Source organism: Opisthocomus hoazin, chromosome 2 (genome assembly GCF_030867145.1).
Source record: "Opisthocomus hoazin isolate bOpiHoa1 chromosome 2, bOpiHoa1.hap1, whole genome shotgun sequence".
NCBI classification, from domain to species: Eukaryota; Metazoa; Chordata; class Aves; order Opisthocomiformes; family Opisthocomidae; genus Opisthocomus; species Opisthocomus hoazin.
Window position 1 is genome coordinate 79,518,838 of NC_134415.1, and position 19,520 is coordinate 79,538,357.

The 19,520-nt window shown below is 38.4% G+C and overlaps 1 protein-coding gene across 12 annotated transcripts in view; it reads right to left on the bottom strand.

The window, feature by feature from the left end:
• Positions 1 to 19,520, bottom strand: part of ARMC2 (armadillo repeat containing 2) — a 104,419-nt gene that overhangs the window by 11,027 nt on the left and 73,872 nt on the right. For all 12 annotated transcript variants that reach the window (XM_075414257.1, XM_075414256.1, XM_075414253.1 and 9 more), the window contains 4 exons: positions 17,540 to 17,685; positions 15,166 to 15,265; positions 1,954 to 2,275; positions 301 to 423 (listed from right to left, as the gene is read on the bottom strand). In XM_075414257.1, coding sequence (XP_075270372.1) covers positions 301 to 423; positions 1,954 to 2,275; positions 15,166 to 15,265; positions 17,540 to 17,685 — 691 coding nt within the window. The remainder of the gene's footprint in view (positions 1 to 300; positions 424 to 1,953; positions 2,276 to 15,165; positions 15,266 to 17,539; positions 17,686 to 19,520) is intronic.

Sequence of the window (19,520 nt, forward strand, 5' to 3'; positions counted from 1 at the left end):
TATGGATTTTGAACAAGTCTAGCAAAAACTGCTAAACAGAAAACAATATGGCAAATTCCTTTGGGGAGAAAAAGAAGGGGTTTTGTCAACAACCTAACTATTTTCACACAAGTCGTAGAATTATGATGAAAAGAATGAGAAATCATTGTGGGAAGAATTTAGCCCTATGAACTTTATATTCCTGCAATGATACCACAAAACACCATCAGTGTCTTAATTTTCTGTAGTGTCAAAATATAGCATGAATAACTTCCACTTTCAAAAAAGCTATACAAAAAGTACTAGTTTAAAAGTCCTTACTTTCAGCAATGTGTAGTTTCTTGTCTTGAACAGCAGAACTCTTCACTTTGTAGTAAGATAAATTGTTGATTGTTGTTGCAGCATTTATGACCAACTCCTCACAGTCATCAACTGACTTGTATTCTGATAGTAGAAAAAAATTCAACACATATGGATATGTAGATAGACACATGCACATGAGTCTAACTTAGCAGTGCATTATAGCTCAGAAGCAAACTGAATCATACTTTACATGGCCACTATTAGAGACAACTGTTCTGTTTTTCACTAAAATGGCAGAAGCTAATAGGAACAGCTGATCCAAAAATGGCAATACAAAGTCACTCCTTCCAACTCTTCATCTACAGAAATCATTGTGACTAAGGCACCATGGTTCAAACCTAGTTAGTTAGGATTTTACAGATCCTATCTGCTGCTTTAAGATGGAACTGAGGAGAATCCACCTGCAGAAATAGGCCTATGTGACAGACAGAAAAATATCAAGGACTATTATACTGAAATGTCAGGTATCATGAAAAATTAAAAAAAAAAAAGACTTCTTTAACAATATGTGAAAGATTCTCTCTTGGAGTTCCTGACAGAATGTTAACCAGTATAAAATTACACCAGCAAGTCTGAAAGTTGCATGTACCAATTTACCTGAGGTTTCTGGCCTCAGAAACCAAGAGTGAAGGAAATAAAAGAGCCATAAACATAGGGAGAGATAGCATTTTGTAGTACAGTAACTGATATGGTGCTCAGGAAGAGCGGAGGGTGGCAGAGAGAAGCTTTGAGCCTCAAAAGCATTTACACAATGATTAAGCCATTCCAACCCAGGAAGCTCCTACAGGGCTTAAGACAGAACGGACGAAGTTGTGAGTCTGCCTTCTCTAATCCCCCAACGACTGGTGGGTAACACTGGTGAGCTAGCATATAATCAGGTTGATTGTCCTTACTTAATATTTTATTTTCTCATCACACACTAAAATATACTGAGTTCTTTGAGATGTATCTTGTCACTGCTAAACTCTGTTACGGGGACAACTGACTGCCCAGTCCTAGCCTATAATTAGATTTACAAAGGGATCAGAAAGTGGTAAAGGAGCTGCAGTCCTAAGCCTCCGTTTGGAGGGAATGGGACACTCTCTTCCACTTGAAACAAATAAAGGTTGGAAATCTAAAAAAAAAAAAAGAAAAAATAAGAGGAAATTTCTTGAGGAGGCTGAAAGTTATAGGTGCAGAAAACAAAAAGAATACTTCATCCAGAACAGTCATAAAACCTGCAAACCTTAAAAAAACCACCACCACCAAACACATGTATGTAGCACCTGATAAGAACAGCCTTTGCTCATATATGAGCTCTCAGTGGGAGAGATTTTTATTTTTTAAATAAAATTTGTTTCCTTATCGTTGATCACATCTGCAAATTGTACCACTTCTACAACGTCTTTCCTCAGACACTGAAAAGTCAGTACCAAAGCAGCAATGCTTCCACGGTCTCAGACAGGCTTTCTACATGAAACAGTTTACGAATGTCGTCAGGTTGACTTTGTTATTTTAGTAATGGAGCTGATTTAGTTATGGCTCAACCTAGATAAGTAGGTCAAGCAGAAAAAATCTAAACTCTCCTTACAGACTGAACAAAGATAATACACACAACATAGATTTCATTACCTAGTACTGTAACAAGTAATTCTACAACACGATGGGCAGCTGCCAGAGCTGCTCCTACACTGGGATGAATGGAGAGATTGGCCAGCACTCTGATCAGTTTTATCAGAACATCTTCTGCTTCTGAAGGATGCTTTGGGTGGTTTTTTTCTTCTCCTCCTCTGTAATGGTACCATTTCTGTGCACTCAAATCAAGTTCATAGTAGGTTTGGAATAACGATACCAAGGTGTTAACACTTCCTTTTTCTTTAAAAAATTGCTCACGAGCCTGGTTATTCTTCTCTGTTAAATTACCAAGAATGAAGATGATACGGATAACCAAATCCTGCAACAAAATAAATAAGCCATATTACATGGAAAATATCAAAAGCTATTATCTGGTTAAAAAGAAGATAATACTTAATTTGCTTCACAATTCACTTAACAGCAGGTCCAGGACAACTGAAGGAATACCAAATACAGCAACCAGAAATAATTTTTTATGCTACTATTTTTCATAACCCGGTTTACAGAAGAAATCAAAAACATCTGACAGAACTACTATGGCATTAGGGTAATCACAGAATCACAGAATGGTAGGGGTTGGAAGGGACCTCTGTGGGTCATCTAGTCCAACCCCCCTGCCGAAGCAGGGTCACCTACAGCAGGCTGCACAGGACCTTGTCCAGGCGGGTCTTGAATATCTCCAGAGAAGGAGACTCCACAGCCTCCCTGGGCAGCCTATTCCAGTGCTCCATCACCCTCAGAGGGAAGAAATTCTTCCTCACATTCAGACGGAACTTCCTGTGCCTCAGTTTGTGCCCATTGCCCCTTGTCCTGTCGCTGGGCACCACTGAAAAGAGCTTGGCCCCATCCTCCTGACACCCACCCTTCAGATATTTGTAAGTATATATTAGGTCCCCTCTCAGCCTTCTCTTCTTCAGGCTGAACAAGCCCAGCTTCCTAAGCCTTTCCTCATAGGAGAGATGTTCCAGTCTCCTCACCATCCTTGTAGCCCTCCGCTGGACTCTCTCCAGTAGCTCTTCATCCTTCTTGAACTGGGGAGCCCAGAACTGGACAGAGTACTCCAGATGGGACCTCACCAGGGCAGTGTAGAGGGGAAGGAGAACCTCCCTCGACCTGCTGGCCACACTCCTCCTAATGCACCCCAGGATCCCATTGGCTTTCTTGGCAGCCAGGGCACACTGCTGGCTCATGGTTAACCTGTCATCCACCAGGACACCCAGGTCCCTCTCTGCAGAGCTGCTCTCCAGCAGGTCCACCCCAAGCCTGTACTGATGCATGGGGTTGTTCCTCCCCAGGTGCAGGACCCTGCATTTGCCTTTGTTGAACCTCATCAGGTTCCTCTCTGCCCAACCCTCCAGCCTATCCAGGTCACGCTGAATGGCAGCACAGCCTTCCGGTGTATCTACCACACCTCCCAGTTTGGTGTCATCAGCAAACTTGCTGAGGGTACATTCTAACTGTTCATCCAGGTCGTTGATGAAGAAGTTAAACAAGGCTGGACTCAGTACTGACCCCTGAGGGACACCACTAGTTACCAGCCTCCAACTAGACTCAGCACCGCTGATGACAACCCTCTGAGTTCTGCCATTCAGCCAGATCTCAATCCACTTCACCGGCCACTCATCTAGCCCATACTTCCTGAATTAGTAATTACTAATGGGATTAGTAATTAATTAGTAATTACTAATGGGATATAATTAGTATAGGTCATCTATTTTTACCAAGCCCACAGTAATCTCAAAACATCTTAAAACAGCACTTTATATAACTAGAATAATCATATGGGCCAGAACTTACTAATCTTTCAAGTAAGCAAATGTCAGTTGTGATGGCCGAAGAGCACCACCTTCTCTTCTTCTCTAGGACTGTTATCCATCATAGAGGTTAAATGACTTTTCCCTTGATTTGTTACTGTTAAATCCATGTTAACTCTTACTTATTTCCTTGTTAAGTCAAATTGCTTATAGATAGCTGAACTATATGTTCCAGATTTTTATCAGAAATATAATCTAAACTGACCAGTCTGTTATTCCCCAGTTTCCCCTCTTTCTCCTTCGAAAGACAGGTCCCCTACAGCCTTGCCATCCTACACAACTTTTCAAGAATCCCAGAGACATTACCCCTTTCTGTCCTTTTGTAAATGCCAAAGGGTAAATTTCATCAGGCCTTAAAGACATTTAAATATGCTCCAGCTCATATCTTAATGATAAAAGAACTCAGGCTGCAGTAGAGATGAATCATTTGATCATACTTAACTCTTTCAGAAAAAGAAGCAAAAAAAGGAATTCCACACTTCACTACTCACAGTGGTATCTGTCAATAATTCTCATCTTCTTCTGAACACTGCAGCAATTATTCCCTTATTGCCTTCTCTCTGTTCATGTACTATAAAAAGTTTTCTTGTTTCTTTTTATGTCCTTTTCTAGTTGCATCTCATTTTGTGCTTTTTTTTTTTCTGATTTTGATTTTAGGTGTTCTTGCTACCCTTTTATTCTTATTATTGTTAAATGACACCTAGTTTCTAATTTTATACAGTATCTTGAGATCTCATGATTTAATCCAAGTTGCTCTCAGAAAGGACTTTCTATCCCTGCCCTTCAGTGGGATACAGAATTACGTCTCTTGTAGCTTCATTTTGGGCATACTGAGAAATAGCCTTTTTTCAGCAAGACTAGTGGATCCTAACTGAATGGCATTCAACAACATCCCCATCTTTTTCTTAGCCACCTGTAAGGAAGAAGAAAAAAATAAATTCTGAGGGCCTGAACTAACCCAAGTATAAACTAATTAAAACATTTCTCTGTCACTTGCATCAAAACCTACTCATTTCCAAAACCAACAGTCCATAGCTTTATCTTAACAGTACAGGTAAAATAACAGCACTTCTTCAAGTATAGCACAGCCATCTACCCTTAGTTGCTAAACTGCTGTACTTGCACTAACCTAGAATTTTGCTAAACAATTTACATACTGTTTTTCCTCAAATATAATAGTTATATTTACAGATATTCTAATCCTCCCTGGTATTAATACTGTAAGTTAACCAGACACAGTCCAATTTGTTACAGTATACATACTAACACTGAAGGAAAAAAGATGTGTAAGCAGTGAATCCTTCTTTCATACGTGCCTTCACCAATAAGTTTCAGCTCTTAAGCCTCTGCCACAAGACACTGGCCACAACATCCTCTTAGGGTCAAGAAGATGGATGCTCTCCCTGCAGATGAGAAGCAGGCAGTCTCCCAGGTGAGGAACAGGCTCTTGCATCCATGTATTTAATACGATCAAGCCGCAGGACCCAATTCCACTTTTTTTTAACTAGGCATCATATTTTTACTAGCATCTAAATGTCATCAAGATAAATTTTTATGAACATTCTTACTGACTAATCACTAAGAGCTTTCACCTTTCCTGGCACAACTCCCAATTCACAAAGGCTGTAAGAATTTGAAACAAACAACTGATGAATCAGAAGAGAGAAATGAAAAAAGCAGGCAGTCTAGTTCGACTCGTTTATATTGACTTTCTAATTTTGGTCAAACCAGTATCAGCCCAGCAACAGCTCTACCCAATCAGAAAACAGACAAACAGGTACTGTACAGCAATCAACTGGTATTTTAAGAAGTGTGATCTCAACTGTGCTTTCCACCTACAGGCTAGCAAAACAAACTTATAAAATACTTCTTTTTAGCTAAGCACATCCGGTTTAAATAGCATATTACCAAAGCCGCATTATCTTCCAGTGAAAATTTAACTAGCAGGGTTAAAGAGAAAAGGCGGTACAACTTCTCCTGAGTATTAGAACACTCGAGGGTTTGTATTATTTTTGGCAATATTTTCTTTTTAAATGTTCATGAGGTAAGCACGGACACAGTAAGAATCATCAGCTTAGAATTGTCACGTAAAGAAATACATGTAAAGATGAATGGCATTTTGAAACTGCTTGCAAGACTAAACCTGTACAAGGCCCATGGGCCTATCTGTATAAAACGAAAAAATCAGTATAACAAATTAGATTATCTCCAACTGTTTGGACTATTACCTGTATATAGTTTCAGACATTGTTGCATACTGACAGAAAAAATTACTTACCAGTCATTTATCAGATTAATTTATATAATATGGAGGTTTTAACATGTATACCACGAAGTACAAATTAGATGAAAGATAGGAATTACACTCAGTTATTTCATTTTTTTATAACAAGGCATTCATGTGAGACAAGCTGTCCACAGAGTGTACCCAAACACGGATTGGAAGGTTATATATGAGACCACACAGCTTCACTTCTATAAACAAATTTGAAGAAACATATCAAGAAAAGCTGGAGAAGGAGAACTGATTTTTTTAGTTTGCTTCCAGCCTGTGAGGAAACTGTGGTATTTTTGTTTTTAAAGCGGTAACAGCACCACATACTCCATCAGCATTTCACTCTTAGTTTTCTGACAACCAGAACCACATACAATCGATCACTGTTACAAAAGATTTCTTTGCTTATCTACTTCTAAAAATCTATTCATTGCACTGCCCTAGTAGCAAAGATACCCAATGTACTTGCTGAGTCACCAAACTAGACAACAGTTTATCTTGGCAATTAAACTGTACCTGCCTTTCAGATGAACAGAGGTACAAATAATACAGGTTTACTTATCAGTAAGAAAGGAAAGCCAATTAGATCAGTAATTTCTAACTAAAACAAGATAAATAAGGGAGGGGAGTCCATTACAGAGTTTGTACACACTAGCCAAGTATCTGTTGTTAGTCTGTTTAGTACCTGCACCCTCAGAAGGGGAGGGGTAACACGAAACAAAAATTCAGATGCCAGCAGCTGGGTTCCTATTGAATCTCCAGCTGTAAATGAAATGTGCTTTCCATGTTACACAAACTACAACAAAGATAGTCAAAATTGTACCACCTGCCCAGCAGTATGATCTGCTTCTAGGGCTCATTCAAATCTAATTTACACTTTATTTCCAAATTTGCATTTATACTTTATTATGTAGCTTGGAAATAAAATTTGAGACTTTTCTTTGCAGGGCCTGATCGTCTACTCGTAGGCTAAGTAACAGTAGTTATGCCATTCTGGAGCTAATCTCTTCCAAACACAGTAAGGATTCACGCTGAAGTGACGTTCTGGCTGTGAAAATGCCTGGTTGAACTCACAAATAAGAACTGACCCAAAATGAAACTCAATTTAAAGAAGAAAAAAAGGCGGGGGGAGAATACCATGGAAGTATCAAAAGCAAACTGAAGAAGTTAATGACTGAGGGACCTGAAATAAGGAGCAGAGAGAAGCTTTGCCACAGTGATAGCAGGGACTATTTTGACAGTAAAGAGGGAACATCCTTCCCCCACAAATCTGAATGCATTTGAGGAGAAGGAAAGGCCATTAGAAGAATGTAGTTGTATTTCTGTGTATCACACACCACAGGACCTGACCCAACAATTTCTGCACTCAAAAATCTGATCTGTTTAGGTAAATTTTTCAAAAAAGGGTTAATTTGCACTTTGTGACTTTTAGCTATGAAGAACTCATGTCCTTAGGTTTGTTTGTGGTTATCTGGACATCTGGGCAAGGTAGTGAAGAAAAGCAAGCACACTGTCACTAGCAAAACATTTGATGAAAAGCAGTGTATGTTCACTAACAAAAAACATTTCAGAAATCACAAATTGAAAAAAAGTTGAAAACTGCATCCCCCATCGTGTTGCTCCAATGATTACCAAACAACCTGGTTAAAATCTTTATTCTTACTACCAGTTTAAATTCATACAGCTTCAGCCACTATTCCCTATTATTTCTTTTTTCCTAGATTAAAGGATGGTCTACTAACAGAAATGTCTTCCTTGTGCCAATTCTATTAATAGGCAACTTGCTAATGATCTGACCTTTGTCATTGATAAAATACATTTCCTTAATCTTGGGTTGTTTTTTTAACTCTAATCATCCTTTTAGCTCTTTTCAGAGCTGTTCCCAAGCTTTCAGCACCTTTTGAAGAGTAACAATAAATAAGGCAACATATTTTAGTGACAGTGTCTGTCATATCAAATAGTAATACCTTCTTACTATTCGTATTTGATATTCTAACATTTACCTATCTAGAGCATTACATTCATACTCTTGTATCTTTCAACACACCAGAACAGCAGGTTTCTATATGATATATGCCAGTGAAAGCTGGCTGACTACAAACTCTACATTTCTGATAGTTTTATGTTCAGAGTACATATCACACATTCTGCACTCTCCTTACCACTTCTGCCTTTTCTTTTTAGACGAAAAAAAAAATCACAGCCAAAGTATTAGGAAGATGCAAATACACTATCAGCTCAGCATACTATCAGAAATCATACTGTACGGGAAGGGTGACCTTCTGTGGCTATTCAGATTTATCAGCAGGAAAGTTCCTTCAGACTTGTCATAATATTTATCCTAAAATGGATACTTCCTTCTTGAAAAAACTGTTAATTCAGAGAGAATGAATGATCAGTTATGAATATACATGTGCACATATAAAACACAGGAGAAAAATCTTATATTTTGGTTCTTTAATGGTCAATTACTATATTCCCTTTATAGCTTTTTTTTAATTGTCCAAGGCACTATTATAATGTTGGGTGAGAGGGAGGAGGAATACAACTGAAAACATGTATCTGTAAACACAGGAGAAAAGAACCACATAATCTGTGCAAGTTCTTCACAGGGTTACCTTGACAAGCATTTCAGCAGAAGTGGTGGCACAAACAGCACCCACTCTCCTTTCCATCCACAGTTTGGTTCCTGTCCCATATTGTTTCCTCAGTATTTGTGAACAAGGAACTATCTGTGTGGCTGTTCAACAAAATAGACTGCAAAGCAATGCAGGCGATAACCCAGCAAAGGACTGGGGTTCTTTTTTTCAGTTTCAAGGTTATTGGAAGCTGAGCCAGTTCTGTGACATGATATATCAGGCTGTCACACAAACAGCTGTCCTCCGCCCAAATGAGGGATGGCGCAGAGGGGAAAAGTAAGCAAGCGAAACACAAAGAACACTTATGTCAGCACTGATGACCATTTCTTATAGGCAAGCTATAAACACAGAAACACAAACACACTACACCCCCCCCCCAAATCTTCAGTATCTCATCAAACTATGATGCCGCTGAACAGACTATCAGTAATACTCTCAGAGTATCTAAGAGGCAAACATGTAAATCTGAACTAAACGTAGCTGCAGCATTAGACTTTATGTTAAGAGCCTGTGGTTGCTTTGGGCTATTATATGACATGTTATATGACTGTACTGGACAGATATTGGGCTCCTGGGAGCTCATCACAGAATTCTCCATAAGCCAGCCAAAAAACCAGCCAGGAACACCAGTCACTATATGCAGATAAGCCTTCGCCTAATAAATAAAGCCAGAAAAAGTAGATAAATTCTCTGCATTTACACGCCCCATCTGTGACAACCTCCCCCCCGTAGCAATCCTAAGAGCAAAAAAGACATTCAACAGCTCTAAAAATGAGTCTTTTTCTCGGAGGGAGTCAAGAAAAAGTCTCACAAGCAGAAGGCTGCTTGCTCACAGAAGACTATAAACCACTTTGGGACCTGCTACCTGGTAGATGCATTTGGGAAGAAAGTTGGGCAGATCCAGGCACAGCGAATCCGATACATGCGGACATCTCCTTAGAGAGGATGACAAGGCAACATCAGTCTATTCTTCATTTAATAAATTGTTTCTGACAAACTGATTGTTAAATCAAATGGGTAAAGCAGCACACAAATTATAATTGTAAATTAGCGCAGTTCTACTAGCTGATGCAAGAGATGCAAAAATAATAACAAATTTTTTCAAACGTATCAGGACCACGAAGTTTGCCAGAATATGCAGAGCTAACTGATGATCAGGATAAAACAGGAGCATTCAGAGAATAAAATGTCATTGCAGAGAAGCTAAATGAGTTCTTTCCATTGATTCATGCCCATTGTGAAAGCTACTGGGGAGATCTCAATGATACAGCCTTCTCCAGGGAAGACTCATCAGAGGATCTGTCCAAACTGAAGTGATCCCAAACAATTTTAAGGAACAAACTGACAAATCAAAGAGTAACAAATCACCAGGACTGGATAATCACCCAACAGTTCTAAAAGAACTAATTAATTAAATAGCTTAATTACTAACAGTGATGTTCAACCTCTCAGAACTGCCTTGATGCCTAAGGACTGGAAGTGTAACAAACATGAAATCTGTCACCAGAAAAGGATCCAAGTGAGATTCAAGCCTGGTGCCTGTACCAGATAAATTAGAAGAACCCATAAAAGAGAACAATAAAATTAGTGGACAGTCAGATAAATGCAATCAGCTTTAAGACTCCTAAGTCCTGACTTACTCAATACTTGAGTTCTTTGAAGGGATCAGCAAACACATGTAAAGGAGACACATCTGATATCACCCAGGAGACCTGACAGAGTCACTCACCAAAATCCTAAAACTAAGCAGTCATGCTGTAAGGGAGAATGTCCTGGTATACATAAATGATTCCATAAAGACGAAAACAGAGTAAATCAGCTGTTCCTGCAATGGTGGAAGATGACCAGTGGAGCTCCACAGGGTTCTGTGCTGGGACCTGTTGTGTTCAACTTGCCATAAAAACAACATGGTGCAGTGGGTGGCAGCAGTGGTACGGAAGAGTTTGCTGATGACAGTAAGATATTCAAAGTAGCAAAGATGGAGGCTAACTGAAGAGCAGAAAAAGGATTTGCAGTTAAGTGGTAATAAAATAACTTTAAATTCAGATAAACTCTTTTCAGTGGTGCCCAGCGACAGGACAAGGGGCAATGGGCACAAATTGAAGCACAGGAAGTTCCGTCTGAACACGAGGAAGAACTTCTTCCCTCTGAGGGTGACGGAGCACTGGAACAGGCTGCCCAGGGAGGTTGTGGAGTCTTCTTCTCGGGAGATATTCAAGACCTGCCTGGACAAGGTCCTGTGCAGCCTGCTGTAGGTGACCCTGCTTCGGCAGGGGGGTTGGACTAGATGACCCACAGAAGTCCCTTCCAACCCCTACCATTCTGTGATTCTGTAAACATGACATGATGCATGTGGAAAAATACATCACCGTCATGTATAAAATTACAGCCTTTGAATCAATCATAACCACTTGGAAAGCAACCTTAAGGCTAATGACAGATTCCTCATGGGGGTTTAATGCTTACAGGAGGTCAGGAAAGCAATAGAATTTGGGGAATTCCTGGGAAATATGCTTACGCAGGCACACAAATTATGATATGGCCACATCTTAACTGCCATGTTCTGGTTTCTCCATCTCAAAAAAAAGATACAGGATACAGGACTGTAAAAAGTTCTGAGAAAAGCAACACAGATGCACAACGGTATGGAATAGCCTCTATATCAGAAATTAAGCAAGGACTCGTAAGTAAGCAAGGACCTTCAGCCTGGAAAAGAGATAACGCAAAGAGGATACGATAAAGGTCTAGAAAGTCAGGAGTGGTGTGAAATGAATGACTAGGGATTAAATATTCACTGACTTTTCAACATAAGAACTGGAGGGAATCCAATAAAGATAGTAAAGGCCAAATTCAAAACAAGCAAAAGGAATTATTTGCGCAACAGGTAGTTGCTATGGCAACTCCTTGCCAATGGATGTTTAAGATGTTGAAAGTTTACATGGGGTAGAGGTGAGACTGTAGAATTGCATGGAGAAGCAGTCCACTGAGGTTTATTTCATACACAGAGAATTGCAGCGGGCTGAGGGAATTTCCAAACTGGAAAGAGCTGGAGGTTTGGTAAGTATACACAGGAAGTATTGTATATGCTTGCTCTGTTTTTAGTGTTCTCTAGGCATCAGATTTTCACCGCTGCCAAGTACGGACAGTAGGCTGGATGAACCTTTCATGTGGCCCAATGTGACTACTCTTTTACTGAATAGGCAACTGCTGCATCCAGTGATGCCAGATACCTAACAAATGTTTCCTTATTAAAAAAGTAGGCTACACTGAAGTACAAGGGGACTGTTCTATACAACAGGCAGAAGATTTCTTGTATGCAAATTTTAGTACCACACTCTGTGTTTGCGCACTCAAGATTGAAAATAGACTCCTAACTGTACACTGATAAAAGATTACATGGAAGCTAGCAGGGCCCCAAAAGGCCATCTAAGCTCAGGTAGTGCCTGACATACTGACAGAAGCTACTGCCTACCCTGTTCCAAAAGCATGGCCTCCTCATGACTTATGACATTAACCACAGCCTGAGAAAGTCATCCTTTATATAGCTTATCTGAAAAGCTTAGACACAATGATGATCTGGGAAAGGGGAACAGCATCTTGTTCAGAGATTTATTGAGATGGGCAAAAGACTACAATGCTGACTAGAAACAGAAGCATGCAAAGCTCATCCTGCAGGACAGAGGCTCTACAAGAACACTTCCAACAGCTTTGATGGAATCTGGCAGCCACCAAGGACTTTTCTGTTACTTCACACAAGTAAGCTCCAAAGCCAACCACGAGTGAAGTCCAGCAGAACACGCACTTCAGATGCGGAGAAAAGCACTGCTGAATTCCCCAGTCCTACCTTGCAGATCCAGCTTTTCCAATCTTCCATACTCCTCTCCTTACCTAAGACTATGACACATGGAATTTAGCAAGTCTTGCCAGCTCAATTTCCCCAAAAGTCTTTCTCACAGAGTTAAATTACTACTCTCCCATTCCTTCTGACTCCTGTACCCAAGAGAGAAAACAAACTGAGAAAAAAAAAGAAAAGAGCTGAAACTGCAGTGTGGTGAGAAGAACAGAGACTATTTGGGTGGCAATTCAGTGTGTGGTGTGGGATTAAGTCATTAATCGTATTTCCAATGCTCACGTTTTTATTCTCACAATATTTAATGATTATTTTTAAAGTCACAGTTCTGAAACCACTTCAGAAAGTCTGAATGCTGTTTTTTTCTTTTATTTTTTTCCCCCGGTATTTATTTAGCTGCCATGATTGCCAGCAAAAAAACCTGATCCCACAAACTTTGCAGTCTGAAAATTCAGAAAACACACACACACTTCTGTTCTGATCCGTTCTTAGCCCCGAGGATTTTTAATGCTTTCCGTTAATAATAGTGATTTATCCTCCTCTTTGCTTCTTCCCACAGCAGACAATTTTACTCACACTGCTGTTACTTTTTTTCTTTTCAACACATACCAACTCACACTGTAACTCACTAGTTCTCAGCATTTTAAAAAAAGATTAGCAGTGCCACCAACTACACCTCAGGAAATATATTTGCACTCCCCACAGCTCAAGCGTTTATTATATGCTACAGAAAAAGTGGTGCATTACGTTAGCTATGTCCCTCTTCTTGTTTCTGCAGGGCTTCACTAAGCTGACAACTGACAGTTGCATGCTTGTTTAAAAACTGCAGTGAGAAATAATTATTCTAAAGACACTGCATATAGAATCATCATAACATAACAATTAAGGTTTTTTAATACACAACATATTTCTCTACTAATTTGTATTTGGATAAAACAACTGACAGTTTAACACAAAAGGCAATGCTAATCTAGTGAAGAAAGATATATTTTAGGACCACTTAATACAGTAGACAAATGAGAAGCTAAATTGTGAACACTACCTGACAACAAACAATTTGAATGTATATATGAGCCTACAATTCATTATGACACAAAGCTATTATCCCAGGAGCCTCGAAAAGTTCCCCTTAAAATTACAGATGAAGATTGAGAGGAAGAGGTTACTCAATTTAAGCTCCTTCTTCCCAGTCCCATCATTTGTTGAGTTTTTAATACAGAGCTCACAAGAAAAAATCACTATAATTCTAGTAAAATATCATGCCTTTGTCACTTCTCATATTACTTACATAGCATTTTACTAAATGACTTTGAAGACTATACGATGCAAGAGCAGCCTGTACCTAGAAATACTCAGGTACGCTGCAGAAATGTTAATCAACAGACATTTAGAAAAACAGAAACTTGATCTTATCTCTGTTCCTCTTCCATGTGTATTATCACAGAAAACAGGAAAAGAAGAAATTATTTTTGTATTTGGCAAGAGAAAGAATAGATAGTTTAGCGCAGGTGATCTGGTTACTTTCATTAACTGCCTTTAACAATAACAGCACAAAAGACCTCCTTCCCAAAATTCTCCAGGAATTACTAACTCTGGAACAAATTGTATAGGTTAACTAAATGTCGTCAAACTAGTTTAGTTAAACTAGTTTAGTTTAGATGCTGGAGCAGCCAAGAAAGTTCCTTACTTGTAAGAATAATCTTAATGTACTGTAGGTGACCCTGCTTCGGCAGGAGGGTTGGACTAGATGACCCACAGAGGTCCCTTCCAACCCCTACCATTCTGTGATTCTGTGATTCTGTGAACGTGCGTTAATGTTCTATGTTTTGAAACCTTGTTCCACCTTTGAGCTTCTATGCTTCACATAAAAATTATTTTCTTCCTAAATCATACCTGGCAGTAGAGCTGCATACTTTGCCATACATGGGGCACCCCACTCTCACCAACATGGCATCTTTTAAACGGTGATCCTGCACCAAAATCCCAGAGCCCGGTGCTTCAGTAAATGTACAGCAGGACAATACAGCAACACTGACCCCTGAAGTTCTAATGAAGTTGGCAGCAAGTATATTCTTATAATTTCACCTTGTAATACGAGGTATTTTGACAAACTCTAACTACTTATTCCTAGGTGAACACTCCAAATGCGGTACTTCAGGCGTATGGTTTTGTCTGGTAGAGGAGAGATACATTCTGATACCTTATGCAGTTATCAAGGAACAAATGTTCCTCTGCTTTCAAATAGCTTAATTCTGGAAAACTCACACTACTTTTGCAGGGGAGAAGGGAAGGAGAAATCCCAACAATTTCCTACTAATAAATATTCAAATAAACCATTTGCTTTAAAAAGTATTTTTTAAACTAAGAAAAACAGTTAAGTACTCAAAGGACTGTTTCTACAAAGGCAACGGATTGACAAGTTAATCAACTATCTGTCCCTCTGTATTGCTTTGAATTTTTAATCTAAATTATTTCATTTCAATTATTTACTACTTAGAAATGCTGTCAACCATTTAAAATTTTTATTTGGTAAATGCTTTGAAGTAGGTTATTGAAAACAAGCTTATACATGATAATACACAGACACATCAGAGGATTAATATCTAAAAATCAAGAGATGAAAAAACTGACCTGCTGCTTCTGATGTTCGTTTAGTAGGGCTAAAAATAAGATGTAACATCGGGAGCAGTCTGCTAAAGCTGCACAGAAGTCATTGTAGGAAGAAAGTTTGCTACAAAGGTACAAAAATAAAATATAAATGAGCCAAAGTACTTTTTCTCCACAAAAGATTTTTTTAAAAAATCACTCTGCTTTTGACTCTCCAAGCCATATTTTCCAACAAATGAAATGAATGCCAATATTCTGACTTCTAGTAGTGGCACACGCAGGTACAGAAAAGCACAACAGAAGTCTCGCTATCCTTGCCTCAGTGAATTACGGGAAGAAGCGAACATAAGGAGCTTCCCAACCTGCTTGCCATATGGGCACAGTATGCTAACACTAGCACTTCTTAGCATTAAATGGGAGAACTGTAATTTCAAGATGACATGGGAAGTCCGACAGGAGAGGAAATAAAGGGTTCCCTTACTAGTGCACATCCAGTGGAGCCCAGTGACAGCACTAACAGAACACGTCTCGCACTAGCAAGTATGGAGAACACGCCTTCTTGTAGCCAGTTTATCTCTGCGTTACCGGTTCTATTTTAACCAAAACCAGGACAGGGTATTACCTAACAGCTGCTCCACTCCTACACTGCGCACCTTGACCGTTAGGAAAACAGAGAATTGGACATGCTTTGGTCATACCAGAAATATTGCAATATAACCTCTTACTTCCCATGTAGTCAGAACCAGCAAATAGTTATGTTGATGTTCAATTACAACCAATTATGGTAAGGACTTACACATTTAGAGAAATGAATAATCTGAATAGATTGTGCATATTCTCCACAAAGAAGCTGCCTAAACTTACTGAGAGAAAAGAATAATCATTCTGTATTACTAGAAGACAAATCAAAATTAAAATCTGTGCTTTGCACTGCATAGTGTAATTTTTTTTTTTTTTTTTTTTTGGTGACTGCAATTTCCAGGAAGCTAATTAAATTGATTTTATGGCTAATTTATATCCTCAGAGCATGCGGTTCACTAAACTTCAGGAAAAAAATTGAAGCAGTAGGAAACTTTAAATAAGGCAAATTGCTTTTGTTCCATACTGAATTCCAGATCAAGTAAATGTCAGCATTACTGTGGAAGTATCGATTACATTTAATTACAAACCCATTACTCCAATTTTCATGGCATTTTCCAAGTAAAAGAAATGCCGTCTCCTCAGAAGAAGTAAATACGCTCAAAGTGCTGTAATCATTGCTAGAACTCAACTCATTTTTAGGAACAGAATTAGAGAGACAGATGTGGTCAAAGTGTCATGGAACTGGGGAAGCAATTCACATGTTTTACAGGTAGCACAAACAGCAAAGGACCAGATTTAATTGTTTTTAGCTGTGGAGAGGAAGGAAGAACAGTCCCTTATGGAGCTGATCTTCAAAGCACAACTCGATCTCATCTAGCAAGGAGAATGTGATGCGTGATTTGGAGGGACTGAACAGGAAAAGAAGTCCGTAGCAGAATGACTACTCAATGAACATGGAGCCACAGGCAATGTGACTCATGACAATAACAAAGCAGCAATGGCAAATACTTCATCCAGAATGGCATTCATAAATTGTGTTTATAATCCAACTCCTGAAATTACCAACAGTTAATTTCACAACTTCTTCAAAATCCTTAAATTACTTGCAAGTCCATTTAGCATTGGATATTGCAAGCTAGCACTTGGTAACTGGAAGATTTTTGACTGAGAAACTATTCAGACTACAAAAGGATCTTTTTGGGTGATTGACTCATACCGATCTCCCTCTAAAAAACACATCTTGGGAAGCTGCCACTGAGCTGCCCATAAAACTGAGATTCTTTCAGTGCTTCCATCTGCACACTCAAACCCTGACCCCACAGATTAATCTCCTCAAACACCCCATGACAGCTCAAAACAATGAACACTGATCACATTTTCTCTCTTTTGTATTTTATTTCACAACACACAGTCCCCGATATAACTTGTTTGTGTAATTTCTCTCAATTTTTTAAAAACATGGCCTAAAATAGGGTTAATAAATACTTAATAATTTATACAGCTTTAAAATATAAGAAATGGTACTTTAAAAATCTCGGTCAGAATTTGTGTGATCAAAGAATGACACAATACAACAAAGCATTTTTTACAGGGACAATGAATCCAAGTTTGCATGGCTACAATTAAACAACTCTATCAGCAGTAATAAAGACACAATTATCACACTAAGCTATTAAAAACTACACAGAGCTTTAAAAAAAAACAATGCCTTTTAAATCTTCCAATTTCAGTGCTTGATCCTGCCCTCTCTGAGGTCACTTAAAGCACCACTGGTGACCTGACTGCATGCAGAAACAGCACTGTGTTCTCTACATACCTGAATATCCTGACAATATAGGTGCAGACATCCATATCGCTCACGCGCTGCTCCAGCGCCACGCAGAGCTCGGAGACCGCACCACAGTGAAGCAGCTGGCACCTTGCCGGAGGTAAGTCAGCCAAGTTCCGCAAAGTAGCTGTCAGCTGCGTGTAGAATATTTACAGATTTATTAATCACAGCCATTTACAACAAAATCCACACTGTTTTGAAAATTTAATAAAGCTCAGATCTCATTTACAATGTGTAAAGCAGCCTGCGTGCTCTGTTAACATTCTGCAGGTATGTATCATGTATCTACCCATAACTTGTACCAGGAGATGTGTAACGAAACTGTGTATATTGAAAGAATTAGTAGAAAATGAAAGACTATGATACTGGTCTTTGCCTGCATGTAGCCTCCTCCTTTGAGGGAAACTTGATCTTTCATATGTTTTAAAATCTTCTGTGCATATACCCACTGGAAATTAGGTGAAATGCTGTGGATAAACTGATCTCTTGTATAATGTCTGATATCACAAATTTACTTTTAAGTACGTCTTGCAAATTAATACTGATACATATTATTATTAATGTATTATTTTTATAATAACTGTAAGTTGCACACTAAGATGAACTGATTTTAAAAGAGAAAATCTATTTTTATTAAAATATTTAAGTTAATCAAGATCAAATCCATTATTCGAATAGTATAAAAATGAAAAGCTTAAGTCCTCAAGTTTATTTTGAAGAAACCGAAATATTTTCAGAAGATACTGTTCTATTTCAAAGAAGTTTTAAACATAAAATATCTATCACTTCTGGGTATCCAAAATGAATCAGCTGTTGCACACTTTGAAGTGCTTTGGTTCTCTTCCAAGATAAAGGTATTCAAATGCCAAGGTCAGACAGGTAATGTCATGTAAGTTAACTGTTGATCTAAACCAGAACTTACTATAAAATGAATGTGAAGTCATTTAATCTAATGTGAACATGGGAATTCTTCAAATTTTCCTTATTCTAAGAGTATTTAACTACAACTTGGTTTGAAACACAGTTTGATAAAGCATAAAGACTGTTTGAATTGTTTGTAATCACAAAAAACTCTAGAAATTATTTTATCACTGAATTGGATTGCTTGTCCAGCAATATGTAATTGCTAATTTTAAAGGAAAAATCTGACAAAGAGCAGATTGTTGTGTTTGAGGAGCTTTTTTGCTCATAGTATTCTATGCACTACTCCAGCATTTCAGATTACTGTCCTGCTTCCAACAAATTTGACAAAAATGTACATGTCTTCAGTTACCACATGAATGAAGAATGAAAATGCAATTCAAGGTGTTCTTTAATGGAACAACAGGAGAAGGAACAATGTGTCAAAATGGTGAAGCAAGCTACAGAAGGAAAAAAATTACGTGATCATGTGAACGTGATACATCAATGGATTTATCTTCAGCACTACATATGAAACATATGCTATATTCAGAATAAACAGAAACTGAATCTAGGGAAGTCATTTGCTTTTACCTCATGTTTTAAGAGGACACCTGGAATTTTTTGTTATTTTAACTAAACAACTACAAAAAATACATTTCCAGATACACATTCTTTCACAAGTCATGATGCTTCAAAAATCAACACAATACTGGAGATTTGTTTTTTAATAAAAATATTCTGATCAAATACTTCTGCTATTCAAAAGCTTTGGTGGAAAAATTCCTGTCAAATGGAATAGACACAGAAGACTCCATTCAGCCCTCACATACAAGTGTTCACAGTCAGCCTAGGATGATATTTGTTGAGTTCTAGCTGAACTTCACAACAAAGAAAAGGAATGACAAACCACATATTAAAAGTGTAGTTCAAACTCAGACCAGGGCTTTCACTGCAGCAATGAGACTTACATATTAGATGACGAAAAAACGTAAAATCTTTATCAAGAGATAATGGTGCAGAGGTCTCCAAAAAGAGAGCAAAATTTTTCACTGCCTGAGACAGATGA